Here is a 15,139-nt window from a genome sequence, read left to right as displayed (position 1 = left end):
GGGAAGCTGGGGGTTCCATAGCTCTCTTACAGACCCTTCCAAGTGTAGATAACACAACATGATTGAGCCACAAATCAAAAGGCCTCCAGAAATAACCAAACTATTTCTGAAATCTCCGTAGTGTCTAGATTGAGGATGTGGCTTCTACAAACGTCCTCTTAGGACTCTGGGGTCACAAACCCTGCAGCCACCCACCCGCTTCCTCCACACAATCACCATCCCTTTAAATGAAGGAATTTTTCTCTTTTTATTTTCTGAGGTACTGGATAACCACTTGGTGTGCTCTTCCCTGGGGTAGACTATCTCTCACTCCATAGCTGTCTGTAGCTCTTTGTGTAGGCTTGAGGCCCTGTGGCTCTCTCCATTCACAGTAATGTGTCTATTATTGCTTTTGTTCATTCATTCTTATTGGACACATTGGACCAATGGTCTCTGCTTGATGATTCAGCCTTACTTCCCAATCAGAAAGGAAAGCAAACTTTATGTTAATTGAAGTCAACCTCAGCTATCCAGCCTGGAGATAATAGAAATACACCACACACCCTAGTCCTGATAATAAGATATTCCTAGGGAGGACAAAGGGAAGACCCCAGATTCTCTTTCCACAGTATTTTGTTTTGTCTTCCTATTTGACTATCATATATATAGACATCCCAAGGATCCTAGGCAATGCCAACCTCCACAAGGAATACCTAACTCTAAACAGTATCTCCTCTTAACTTGGTCATACCATAGTTATTAGAATCAATAACACATGATTTTGAATAACAGTCAATGTTCAAGGACTTTCCTAACCCTTAAGCCTCCTTTTGTCCTGCCATGTAACAAATTCAGTTACCATCTTCAGTGAGGCACAGTCTCACATAAACTTATAACAACTTTAACTCTGATACTTGGTCCCAACTCCAATCTTAAGCATACCTTGAAATAAATGCAAATGAATAGAAAGAAATGATCATTTTCCCCTTGTCTAAGAAAGAGTTTATTGCTAAGCCCTGTGCAATGGGTTTTCAGCAAAATATTACTCTCCAAACCTGACTTTATAATTGTCCTCCTTAGCTTCTGAGACGGTGCAGCAAAGCAGCACTTAGTAGTAGGCAGGATATAGGGATGTAGTAGACAGAGGACAGCCACTTAATCAAGGCCAGGGAGCCCTGGAATCAGGGACACCTGAGATCCTAGACCCCAAGGCCTCTTCTTCATCTGTGAGAGACGGCCTGCATTCAAATGGAGAAAGCCTGTGTTCACTCATTAGGCTTTGAGGTTTCTGCTTCTCTTAAGGGCTTGCTCCATACTTTATATCTGGTCAGTGGTTCAGAAGTTAGGAAAGGGGGCCTAAGCTTGCCAGCAGAAGCTGACTGACGGGCTAGCATAATTACTAAAGGTGAAACTCATACTCATAACATTTGATGTAACAGTTGTGACATCACAAGGCCTCATGCTAGGAATCAGGACGAGAAAAGAGTACAGAACGACCCCCAAATCAATACCACCTGTATGAAACACGGAGCCTTTCTGACTGCCTAGAATGCACGCTTTAATTGCTTTCAATAAGCCAGATTTAAGCTACACCAATTGCCTGTCAACTATAAATTATGTATCTGCATTCTGGTGACACTTCTGCTTTTTGTCTACATCCTTCTCCAGATAAGTGTGCTTGATTATAGCTTCATGTTGACAAATGATTGCGGGAAATGGATTCCAAGAGAAGTCCATATCTGCCCACGGTTCCCAGCCCAGCAGGAGACAAACCCTGAGAATCCCCTAAGTAAGCATTGCAAGAATCTAGCCGTGGGCCAAAGAGTGCAAGAATCCTCAAATAGTCCACGGCCCCCAGCCCCAGCCCGCCTCGTCAGAGGCCCTGATAAACAGAATCGTCGGAGCAGCTATGCAGTAAATGGGTCAATAAGTACAAACAGATGTACTCACATGTGTCTGGCTTGAGCTGGCTGTTGGTGATGCCAAAGTACTGAGGGTTTTCAATGACAGGAATCTTGGTCATTCCAATAATGACAGCATCAGGACCGCCCTCTGAAGAAGATGGAGTATTACTCCCATTGGAGATGTGGTGGAGCGGGCTGGCTGAGTCATCATCGTTGCTGATGACAGAGGCTGGACCTGGAGTTAGAAGAAGCAGAGGCATTTTGTAGTTTAACCGCTTCAGTTGGACTTGGATTCACATACATTCCAAATGTGTAACTTTAGTGGTTTTCAGTTCGTTCAGGGCGTTGCCATCATCACTACAACCTGATGTTAAAACATTTCCCTCTCCCCAGTTAGTATTTATCTCCCATTTCCCCCACTCCCGGTCCCAGACATCCACAAATTTACTTTTCCACTCTGAGTTAACAGACTTGGCATTCCACCCAAGTGCAGCCAATGTAATTCATGACTTGCACTTGGCATCCTGTCTGTAGGCTTAACTCTCACTGCCATGTGCACTGATGCTTCCTTCTCCTTTCTGAGTGACCCGAAAGGGTACAGGCATGGCACGCACTGTTTATCTGTCCCTCTGCCTACTGAGGATTTGGGACTCTTTGACTAATAAGAATAATGCAGTTGTGAACACACATGCCCACGTTTTTGTGGGGACACACGCCTCCTTTGCTCTTGTGTGACACTGGCAAATCCTAGGGGAGGCCCTGGGCTTAACATTTGGAGCAACTAAACCTATTTACAAAGTGATTTACAAAGTGGCTGCACAATGTCGTGTCAGTCACCACTAACGTGTGAGGCTTCTGATTGCATTTCCATTTTCTGCACCTGCACGTGCCGCCCCCAGGACCTGGGGGTTCTGTGCACACCTCAAGAGCACCCTAGCCCTGAACTCCTGGCATGAATCCGGGACAGTTGTTTCTCTGGGGACTTAGAGCGATGTTGAGAATTTGGAGATCTGAGTTGCTTATCTTCACGCTTCCACTCACTTTTCCAAGGGTCTACATCTGCTTACGGCTGGGGGCTGTGCTGGGGAACACCCAGTTGTTATTTTATGGCACTGGAGTGAGATTAGGGATATGAAAATGCGTTATTAACTTAAGTGTGCTTCATGTACATTGACGTATAGAGCCTATGACATTATTGGGACCCCTTTATACTAGAGCAATAGTTTAATTATTTTCCATACAAGAATTAATTTTAACCCCAGACCTCACAGCGCACGCCTCTGTGCTCACTCTGCTACCTTTTGTCCAATCAACAGATCTGCTGACTACTCAAGACCAGCCGAAGTCAGCAGCCAAAGTCAGCAGACAAAGCAGGTTCAGAGAGATTAAAATGTATGGGGAGACTCCAGAAAACTGAACAGCACATGGGATAGGCACTTCACATGTGGCAATCCAGGACTTTTAGACATGGCTCGCACATGCCTGTGACGTGTATGGAATGAGCTCACAGTCCATAGAGAGGGTGAAAGGGAAAGCCAGGCAGAGGGAGAGGGCAGAATCAGACACCCAGGCACGGCAAAGGCTTGCTACGGAGGAATGTCAGGGTTGCACTTCTGCCCAAGGGATTGTGTTGTCAACCCCACCCCCGCCTCATCCCCCCCAGCATGCTTCAGGACCTCTACGTATTCTTCATTTACTCCCCATCCTTAATTACTTCCATGTAAAGCAATTACAAAAACGAAGGTTGTTTTGTCAGAGTCTGATACAGCTTGAATCCCTATTCAATATAGCGATAATCCACCCACCAACTCTAAGATCCATTTCCCCCTATGGGGATTATTGTAGTTTGTAGTGATAATGGTTGGACGTTCCCCAGCTAGTTGTGTCTTAAATGAAGTATGCAGTGGGGGGACCTACTGCTATTACCGGTAATTCCTAAAGCAGTCTCTCAATGGGAGAGCATTTAAGTTGTGCTTAATAATATACTCTGGCTTGATTCTGCAAACATGTCCTCGCGCAGCCAACTCAGAAGCCACGCCACACTCAAAGCCAAGGCAAGCCCGCCGGTTGTGCTCATCTTGTGCCTTGAGCAGCTGTGTTGGCAAACAGTGGAAACCCTGCCAAGAAGAGCTGTAAGGACAAGTTCTTACTAACATCCCCAGCCATCTCCGTTGTCTGACCTGCTTTCCGACAAGCCTAGATCGCTTCGGCTTCTGGCCGGTGATGGAGATGGAGAGGTGCCACGCTTGGCTTTCTGTGCATCGCCGTAAAGCTTTCCTGCTGCTCCTTCTGTGAGGCTACCAGCTACCAAAGCTTGCTACCCTCAGAGCCCTCAAGGGAGGTGCAGTCAAGGCCGCATATTTCTCAAAAGATCCCAGGCTCCACCTTGACCCCCACGGGTAGAGAAGCTGTCATCTAATATTCTATGTGCTGTCATGCAACTCCTCCTGGGACCTCAACCGCAGTTAGAAACATGTTGGCTTCAGTTGGGTTTGTCTCTGTCTGTCCTCTGGCCCCAGTTAGTCTGTGAGGATCACAACAGTGATTTCTCCAGGAATCCAGCTCTAACTTGCTTGCCAACTACACCCTGGAACCCCTGTACACAGTAACCTCCTGTTTGGGTCCCACCAAAAAACCCACGCTCTCCTCCTCCGTGCCCAACAAAGCACACTCCCTGTTCCCTAACCCTCTAGCTAAGAATCAGTCCCTCATATAACTCAGTGTGAAGGGATAAAGTCTGAGGACGTGGTGACCATGCATACGGAAGGGCCTGCATTCCCTTCTGGCACTGGTAAAAAAAAAAAACAGACAATTTATCAAAAGCCTTTTCACTTTGAAGAGAGTCACCGTTGACAAATGGAGTATCAGAAACCTCCACAATTCATCAGAGGAATATTAATTCAACCGCTGTTCCCTTCATTAGTGGTGTTCCAAAGCCTGGAAGATTGATATGGCTGGCAAGGTTGTGGGAATTAAGACCATTTTTTCTATGAACATTTTAATATAAAGGCACAATGCGCACAGCCAAGTTGGGAGGGGAAAAAGCTCCCGATGGGGACAATGAATGTCTATATAATTTGACAGCAGCCTGTCTGCGCATTTTATGATTTGTGTCTTTGTGTGTCTGTGCACACAATTTAGCAGACACTGTGAAAAAGGAGACAGAAGTCAGAGGCACATCACAGAGTATTATAAGAAACTCATATGAGAACTTGAAAAGTGTATTATAATAGTAATACAAAGTTTAAATTGCTAGGAATGTACACTGCTACTGAATTTGGGGTAGTTAGTTCCCATAACAAGGCTGATAAAGGGAGGTATACATAGAAACATTTTAGCTCGTTTTTATTTCAATATAAAATAAAAAGAAGTACAGAGAGACATTGCTTTCTCTCATCAGAGCTAAATGAAAACAATCCTATATATTTGATTTTTTTTTTTAGCTGTTTCTAAGTCTAACTGAACATATTTTCCAATGATTAAAATTCTCATCTGGGAAATGAGCTTCCTTCTTAATACCAACAATGCCTTCAGCGGAGGGAGGGATTGCTATTTATAAGCAACTGGATGTATTGACCACGCTTTCCTTTGTTTTCTATGGGCTGAAGATTTGGCCTCTGGGACCTGCTACCCAATCTGTAAACAAAATAAATGCCCTGCCCACCAGCGCGTCTTCTGCACACCTACCGACATAGCCCACACCTGCAGTCGCCGGCTTCCTGTGGTCTTCACACTCCAGGCCACCATCGCTTGTCCTAGCACCCTAAGGCAGATGCTGTAGAACTCAGGGGAGCATGGAAACCCAGAGCCTGCTAATTTACTGCAATCGGGTAGACCTAAATCTGCCTCCTCTGCCTTCCTGGTTCCTCCTCATGAAAACAATAAGAAAAGCTCTTGTCCTCATTTCCTTGTTCCCTCCACCTCCTGACGCCACACACAGTGGCATGATATGTTCCTCTTAGAAGCTCCGAGTCATAGACTCTCTTTACAGTGGCCCTACCTCCTAGCTGTTGGCTTCCCCACACTTCACAAATGCAAAAAAAGGCCTCTTGTGGGCTACAGTTGAGACATTCTGAAGAACAGTCTATGCTGCCACTTAAGAGAGTCAGAAGCACTTTTGAACTTCTCTAGGGCAAGCACCTGTCTGTGGTTAAAGGTGTCTAGAAAGTGCTGAGGTGTCACAATGGTTAGCTTTACCATCCTTGCAGGGCAGGAAGACACCATTCTCCAGGACTGTAGGAGAATGGCTCGCCTTCCTCGGCACACATATCCCTGAAACAACCAACTCTATGGGCTACCTGGAGTTGAAAACCCTCTGATGTCTCAGGAGAATGATGGACTATTTCTGAAATGTGCCTGTTGGGAGCTTCCTAGAGCCCCGGGTTACTGGAGCTCGGTCCCCTGCCTACTTTTCCTCCATTAGAATCTTTGAGGCTAGCGAAGGAGCACAAGTTGGTGTTTTCCCCCTCCCAATATTTTTTTCTGGAAAGTCTGTCTCAGCCTGAGCTTGGTCCCCTGGTCATTTGCAGATCACCGGATAGACACTGTTAGGGAAAGTTTGACTGGACAAGGTTCCATGTCAGGGTTAAAAAGATAAAGGAAACAGGCTCCTGTCAGGCAGCGGTAGCACACAACTCTAATCCCGGCATTTAGGAGAAAGAGGCAAGCGGATCTCTGTGAGTTCAAGGCCAGCCTGGTCTACAGAGCGAGTTCCAGGACAGCCAGGGCTGTTACACAGAGAAACCTGTCTCAAACAAATAAATAGACAGACAGACAGACAGACAGACAGACAGACAGACAGACAAAAATAAGGAAACAGGCTTCCTTCTATGGCTGGGCTAAGCAAACACAGGACAGACAGCTGAGAAATGGGTGGCTTCCTCATACATGTCTGTGTCTAACTTTGCTACAAAAAGGAACCAGCAACGAAGAGTCTGCCCGTGATGATCAGAGCTCGGGAAACCACAGGGATGCTACAAAAAGAGAAAAGAAAAAACTCATATTGCCTTTTCTCGCCTTCCATGTAATAACTTCTATTCCTTGTCTTTGTCCACACAGAAAACACCAAGCAGAGAGGAGGTCCTGGGAGATCACACCTGATTTGGGTCCTAATGGTGAGCCCACACCATCTGCATTCACTGCACGAGCTGCATGTTCTGCATTTCTATTGTCTGCATTCGGTCTGAATGCAAAGAGAGAGAATGCAATCAAGCACAAATCACAGTGTCTGGATGTGGAAGTCTGTTTGTGAGGGAAAAAAATCACCACAGATGAAGTGCTCATTTGCCAGTTTGGAATTCTATTGCATTGTAGCCAGCAGAGCGAAGTTAGGAGCCAAACTTGCCCAAGCTTGACTGTTCAGCCAACCAGCTGTATACTGCACTGGGGCCCTGATGTCATTCTAGTCTGTGTCTCTAACCTTCAGAAGCCATCACTGCCTAGAGCAGAGACAGCAGTTGGCATGCCCATTGGATTAAAGACAAGGCAGCTTCAAGCATGCAAACCTACTTACTACAGAGTTTGCAAAAGTAAAGCCTTTTCTAGAAAAATAAATAAAACTAGCTAGGTCTTCTGCTTCAACAGATCTAAAACAGGAAAGACAGAAAATAAGTTAAAGACCAGTGAATAGAGAACCTGAGACCAGGGAATAGAGAGAGAACCTGAGACCAGGGAATAAAGAGGGGACCTGAGACCAGGGAATAGAGAGAGAACCTGAACCTGAGACCAGGGAACAGAGAGATAATCTGAGACCAGGAAATAGTGAGAGGACCTGAGACAAGGAAATAGAAAGAGAACCTGAGACCAGGGAATAGAGAGAGAACCTGAGACCAGGGAATAGAGAGAAAACCTGAGACCAGGGAATAGAGAGAGAATCTGAGGAGGTTCTGGGGAGACAAGCTACAGGAGCTCAGAAAAGCCAGAGGAAGCCTGACTACTTACCCCTTACCCACACCTTGTCTCGACTTCCCCAATTTCAAACCATGGGACATCTAAAAACCACAACAAAACATAACATAAACTTCAAAAGAGAAGTGGAAACAGGAGAAAGTCGACTGCCTTAGTTATATATCTTAATAACATGGCCCCCTCAAAAAAGAATTTAAAAAGTAGAAACCACTGGAGACCAAGACTTCCTCTCAGACCTAGGAAGCCGAGTTCCAGATTCCTGTGTAAACATTTGCATTTCAGCCTGAGAACATGGAAGTTCAAACCAGAAAGAGGCCAAGGAAATGGCCCAAGCCTGGGGTCAACAACTCTGAGCGGTTGCTCTTCTTTCTCACCCTTTTCCTTACCCCCAGTGGAGAAATTATTTCCTCACCTTGAATCATCTAGCAGGACAGCTGTGCAGGGTAAGGACACACAATTCATTTGGCAAATGTGCCACAGCTCTGCAGCAATGTGGGAAAATAATGAGGGAAAACGGACCGTATCTGAAGCCAAGCAAGGTGACAAAGGGCAGCACAATTCCTGGGCAGTTGGGGATATTGGAACGCTCCATGCCTGTCTGCTGCTAAGTCACTGTGTGATGGGCAGCATGAACTGTATGGCACCAGACTCTACTGGGCACACATATGCAAGACCCCTGCTGTTTGGAGGGTCCCCAGCGACTAACGGCACAGGTAAAGCATCTATTCCTTGGACTCAACAGTTGCCTTAGGAAACCTCTGGGTTGGAAAGAATTTTCTATACCCCAGAAAAATCTATGGCTTTGGGCCAGTGAAGGAGCAGAGGCACCCTAAGTCATGTGCTTCCTTGCTCTGGGGCTCTACAGTGACCTTCACGGTCAGTTAAGGCTAAAACTTGGTTCGAGAAGTAGTCACATGAAACAGCACAGGTAAAACTCTCCCTGTCCTCCAACGATGCTTCAAGAAATCGCTGCCCTGATGGTTTCAGGTTTAAGCTTAGGCCTTCCCTTCCCAGAATCCTGCGTGCCAGGCTTGCAGCCTAAGCTGGCATTTATTTATTTTACTAGTTAGTTATCACTGAGGTGTGGGAAAATAAGCCCTAGGCAATTCCATATGTGCTGAGTTTAGGCCTCAGCCCAAAGCTGGCTTTCTCAAATGGTTAAAGTTCATCTAAATACTTCCTCCCAGGGTTTACAAACCAGAAGGAAAGGCTGGGTCACAACACTAAGCCAGATAAAGATCTTTTACAAGGACACACTGAGTCTCACTCCTAAGAGTGAGTGCTGCCACGAGCAACCCTACTCAAAAGGTCATTTCCCTACTGCTCATTTTTAGGGGATTTTGTGCATCTGTTTCTTTGACGGTGGTGAGAATCAAACCCAGGGCTTCATCCATGCTAGACCAGTGCTCTACCACTAAACCACCTCCTCTGTTCTTCAGTACTTGTTTGACTTATATCTCCAGAAAAAAAATAAAACCATGGCTTGCATATTTCGAGACTATTTTCTTTCCCACTTCAGCAATTTTTCAGTCATTTTTCTTTTTTACAGAGAGCCCAATAAAGGTCAGCACTCAGCTCTCACTGACTATACACATTTTGGGATTATTTCTATCCATTAAATTACAGTAAACACCATGGCACTAAGCATTTGACAGGTCTGAGGTGCCCACCCCCTTTTTGAGCATTACTGTAGTAGGGTAAATCCTGTTAATAAATAGAATTGCTACTATTGCATCTTACTTTTACCAACAACACATAAGTGAGGAGTCTGGTCCAATGTGCAAGTAAGAGTGAACCACTTCCTACTTCCTCTCTGCCATTCATGTAGCTGAGGAGTGAGCCACTTCCTACTTCCTCTCTGCCATTCATGTAGCTGAGGAGTGAACCACTTCCTACTTCCTCTCTGCCATTCCTGCAGCTCCACCCTACTGAGCTGAAACTCAGCAAACTGTCTCCCCTGTAGGTACCCTTGAAATCACTACCACGCTGCTTCTGGCATGATGCTGCATTGCAAGGAAGCATCAAGGAACAGGGTAGCTAAGAAAGCACAGGCATGCCTCTTGTGCAGCCCAACAGTACCCTCTTGCCCTTCAACCATATCTTTCCTGAATTACAAATCACCTTGAAGTTGCTGGCAGCGCCTCAGAACAGAGAGACTGATATACTCAGTCATCCCACACCATAATGACAGACAAGGAACCTGTGCTGAGAACCTGGTTTTCTTCAGTCTTTTAAAACTGCCTTTCCCATATCGAGATTTGCCAAAATTCAGCAAATTCTGGGACATTATAACTAATTGAGTTGTCTTTGGAGTCAAATACTATTCATAGTTATTTACCCAACTGGCAGAGTGGAGACTTCAAAGAATACTAGTTTCCCTGTTCGCCTGAAGGGGCTTTCAGAAAGAGAGCCACCCTAGGTGTACTTCCATGCATGCTGGGGCTGGGAGGTTTCAGAGGAGAAGCCACTCCAACTCACAGGAAAAACGAGCTTTCGGGGGCTCTATAGGGAGGGCTCTGGATTCTATAGTGCAGAGTGGGGATACAGAAAGTGGGGGGTGCCTCCAGTTTTCAGTGTTCAGCTAAGCAGTTTCTGAACTGACAGGCGTACGAAGCCATTTGCATTCAGAAGGTGCTACACTTCAGATTTTGAACTCTAAATCTTGGCTCCAGGTTCCTGACTCACTGGGGACATTCCATGGCAGAAGCAGACACAGCTCCCACCAGCCAGGTGACCATGACCCTGCTATCGGTGCTCCATGGAGCACTACACTGCCAACATATTCGGACATTAGACTTGAAACAAGACAAAAGTGTTAGCAGTCTTGGAACAGGAGGAGACCAGATCAGTTCATCTTGGACAGATGGCTTTGACTACGGGATGGAGTCAGAATTGTGGGAAAGACAAAGAACAAGAAACTGGCCAAGAGGTTTAAAGAGAAACGAAGGCTCAAGAAAACCATAGCCTGAACTGGGTGTGGGGAAGTAGGACAGCAAAGAGATGGGCAGAGTTAGGGAGCAGTGACTGACTGTTTGTGATTAATGAGTCAAGGGGAATCTGAGGAGGGAGTCGCGAAGCTCACAGTCAAAGACAGTGATGGCCATAGAGTCCTGATGGAACTTGGGACAGAAATAAGTTCACAGTTATAAAGGGAAGCTCCTAAGACACAAATCCCAGATAAGACAAATTAAAGTAAAAAGTCCTACTTAGGTGTTTGGGAGAAAATGAGAGGAGACTTCTTTAATTTAGATTTTAATGTCCCAACAGCCTATGTGTCCCCAGGGTCCCAGGAATACAGCTACCGGGAGGCTGTGGGACCGCTAAGAGGTGGAGCCTAATGCTGGAGCTTTGGGTCATCTGTGAGTGCGTGTGTCCTTCAGAAGACTGTGGGACCCCAAGCTTTTACTCCCTACCAAGGAAGGGCTGACCAGTTTTGCTCGGCCATGCACTCTTGTTGGGACATGCTGTGCTATGTTCTTCCACAGGCCATTGGAGACGGAGGGAGGGATCCATTGCAGCTGCGAGTCAGTCAGCCTGGTCTAAACCCATCACCTGGAGGCTTTGCTACAGAGACAAAAAGCTGACTGATGTGGGAAGCATCAGGTTGGCAGGCCTGGGGCTCAGGATGGCCAAGGCTCTGGGCGCTTAGGGAGCTGGAAAAGGGAAGTGGGGTCTGTATGGAACTCCTTCCCTGGTCATTTCTATGGGTACCCAAGTGAGGCTAAATTTGGGTCAGCGTATCCCTGACTTGCTGATGTCTAGGATCTCTTTAGAAGGGGCACAGTCACAATGAAGACAATATAAGCTTTGGGGCCTCTGAGGCCAAGAAAATGCAAGAGCTTCAGAGAGATGAAGTAGCTGCCACCTCCCAGAAACTCTGGACACTCAACTGCTCCTTCTTGATGGATTGAAGCAGCAGTCTTAAAACAGAAAGAAATAATGTTCTCCCTTTCTTGTGGTGACTCACCATGGGACTGGGGTCTGCCCAGCCTTCTTTTATTTTCTGTTTAATAAGAGAGATTTGTTCACAGCAAAATGAAGGGCTCCCTCAAAAGTGAACATAGACACAGTCAGCACTGAGAATCTGCTCCGTTCAAATGCTATTAGGAAATTAACCGGTTAAACCCTAATGATTTTGGGGAGGGAAAAAAAAAAGCTGTCCAAAGAAGAGAAAAAATAATATATCAATAGCTCAGTAACTCTGAGACAGAACTGAAGTAAAATAAAATAAATACCAAGAAAGATTAGTTTTTCAAACATCTCTCCAAGGAAACAGCAAGGATTTAGTAAGTTGAAAAGGGAGTATTCATGACCCAAATGAAAGCCGGAGAAAGAAGCCAGAAATGGGGAAATGGAAGAAACTGGACCGTCCCTGTAGATCCCGGCCACACAAGCCCTCGGCATTAGCATTCCAAAAGTTCTGACCTCAAGACACCCCAGTTTCCAGATTGCCTTTTATATCTCAGAAAAATCACATTTGTACATTTGTATGTGAGGAGAAAAATCACTAGTTTCCAGTCCTTAAAACTCCGCAGAAATTAAAACTTGCTGCGTTATCAAATGTTGCTGTCTCCCCATCCTAGAACAACAAACATGTCCACCACTTTTGGGGAGCAGATGAAGGTACTATAATGCAGAGGAAATGCCCCCCGCATCCAGTCCCTGAGACTGTGCCCACCCAGAAAGAGCACTCAAAGGTGACTGCTTCCAGCTGCTTTGCCACAGGGAGGGTGCTGAGCAGAGTGAAGGCATCTCACAGAGCATGAACTGACTGCTTCCAAACACTGGACTGCTGGCCACTGGCACAGAGGGGAGGGGAGGCAAAGGATCACACTGCTGACAGTTTCCTTTCTGGCTGATTTGCAATTGGCTAACTAAACAGCTGGCTTCAAATTAATTCCAGTTCCTCCAGTCTCAGAGGAGTGTCGTTCGGGGCCAAGTTTCCACTTCAGTTCCACCTTATCTCATACTTCTGGACGTGAGCATTATAAATGAAAATCCATCCGAGACTAGGAGGAGGGCTTGTGTTGGGGTGAACTGACTCTGAACATCCCAGCATAGAGAGTACCCTCCTCCCCATCAACCTTCACCTGGGCCATCTCCGCCTCTAAACTTCTGACTTCATTAACTCCTAGCGTCTCTAAGAAAAACATCATCAAACAGTTCCTAGGGTGGAAGACACGGCTCAGCAGTTAGGAGCACTGGCTGCTCTTCCAGAGGACCTAGATTTAATTCCCAGCACCCACATGGCAGCTCCCAAACATCTATAACTATAGTGTCAGGGGGATCCGACGCCCTCTTCTGATCTCCACAGGTATTATATGCACATGGTGTATATACATATATGCAGGAAAAACATCCATACACATCAGATAATTTCTTTAAAGTTTCTTTGTGACAAAAAAGTGGAATTATGGCTTAAATCCTTGAAATTAACATTTTTTTCTTTTGTTCTTGCCCCTTAGCCCATGTTTTCTAGATGCCCTTACAGTTAGTTGTAGCTATACAATCTAATTCTAGCGAGTGGAAAAGTCCTCACATTTGCCACCTTTTTTTTTTGTTTTTTGTTTTTGTTTTTTGTTTTTGTTTTTTTTTTTTTTTTTTCCCTTCAACTTGGTCAGAATGAAGATAGTCCACAGGCAAGCTAGGTATCTTGACTTTAGAATTTGAGTCTAAGGATATGTTGCTTTGGAAAAGAGGTTCTGCTTTTGTTTCCAACTCAGATGAGAACCTGTCGGTTAATTCCAGACTATTGTTTGATGGACCAAGATACCCTGAAAGGTCGCCATGAACACCCCTAAAAATTACTTCACCCAACAAAAGCAGGAAGCAATTTGGTGAGAACTACACCCATATTCCCAAATATTGTCTATAAATGCTTGTTTACATTTAAAGGGGGATACCTTTATGTTGATTTAACTTAGCAGCCCATACAAAGAAATGTCTCTCTGTGCTTAGCTCCTTCACAGTCAAAAATTCAAAGAAAACACAATACTATTCATAATATGCATTTTATTATCTTTATTCCTTTAATCTATGACTGTCTGTACTTTGTCTCTTTAAAGACTTTGTTTTATTTTTCAACCATTTACTTCCTTTTATGATTCTCTATACTCTTTATTTTCTCTTTTCCAAGCCTACATATATTTTTAAGCACAGTGTGACACATTTAGACATCTTTTATGTCTGAATCTATCCTTATTGTGTATCTGTAATTCTTTTTTGACCAAAACCATTTTTTGATGCTAAGTGGGTATGACTAGGGCCAAAGGGCCCTGCCTACTTGTTCTGCCCAGCCCACCTTGGTGGAGGCATGTTCAATGCCTCTGCAAGTAATGCATACCACCCCAGTTCCAAGTATGCAGCAGGTCTATGTCAAGCCATTAAGCAGTTTGTAACATCCCCCTCACAGACCCCATTTAAATGCTCCATAGCCGGAGCTTCTGAGAAAGAGGTAGAGCTGTTTATGCTGGTAAACCAGGAAGCTGCCATGTTTTAAAGAAACCACAGTTTTTACTGCACCTCTCTTAAAGTAGCTGCAGCGCCCCTGCTCGCTGTGAGCCCATGTAGAAAAAAAAGATTGTGACTACCAGAAATTGTGCTAAACTCTGTACTTTTTTGCCTAGAATTATTCTTCAAGCTCTCTCAGGCTGTAAGTGGATTTAGTTAGCACATGTTGGAGTGCCAATTTGTAGTGCAAAGGAACAAGATAAGAATGCCTCCCTGAGAAAAGGTACCAAGCCACGTGTTAAACATAGATAAGAATTATGGGTTAAATTAATTTGTAAGAGCTAGTTAATAATAAAGCTGAGCTAATAGGCCAAAAAGTTTATAGTTAATATAAGCCTCTGTGTCTTTCTTTGGGACTGAATGACTACAGGACCACGTGGGACAGAAACCTCCATTTACAAATGGCACCCAAACATTTGGCGAAAATTTCCATATAAAGCATGAGAAAGTGATGGGAAAACCTTGTTAGCCAATTATCTTTAAGAGGTGGATCAAAGTTAAGGTGTGGCTTTCTGGTACCAAGAGAGAAAAATGGGCACATGACCCAGGTGTGCTCTCTGTGTGATTCCCACAGGGCACAGCTGAGCTTGGACTTCTTGTTCCTGTTTTGTGGGTTTTCCCACAAAAATATAATTGTTTTATCCTTTAGCTAGCCTGGTTATTTCCCAAATTGAACTAGTTGGCACTCAATGTGGGGCTTGAACCCACAACCCTGGGATTAAAAGTCCCATGCTCTACTGACAGTTATTTCCCAAATCGAGCTGATTTCTACAAGATTTTTTTTTTAAAAAGGATTCTAGACAGAAAAGAACAGAGTCAAGCACAGCTTCTTGGGAATC

General features: G+C 44.9%; 1 protein-coding gene across 5 annotated transcripts in view; it reads right to left on the bottom strand.

Moving 5' to 3' along the window:
• Ntrk2 (neurotrophic receptor tyrosine kinase 2) overlaps positions 1–15,139 on the bottom strand; it is a 322,706-nt gene that overhangs the window by 139,770 nt on the left and 167,797 nt on the right. For 3 of the 5 annotated variants that reach the window (XM_038333525.1, XM_038333526.1, XM_038333529.1), the window contains one exon: positions 1,930–2,118. In XM_038333525.1, the coding sequence (XP_038189453.1) occupies positions 1,930–2,118 (189 nt within the window). Of the gene's footprint in view, positions 1–1,929; positions 2,119–6,165; positions 6,171–7,830; positions 7,874–15,139 lie in introns of all 5 variants that reach the window. The other 2 variants (XM_038333524.1, XM_038333527.1) reach the window with 1 other exon arrangement.

Source organism: Arvicola amphibius, chromosome 6 (genome assembly GCF_903992535.2).
Source record: "Arvicola amphibius chromosome 6, mArvAmp1.2, whole genome shotgun sequence".
NCBI classification, from domain to species: domain Eukaryota; kingdom Metazoa; phylum Chordata; class Mammalia; order Rodentia; family Cricetidae; genus Arvicola; species Arvicola amphibius.
Note: the sequence above shows the minus strand (reverse complement) of the source record. Positions and strands in the feature narration are given on the sequence as shown.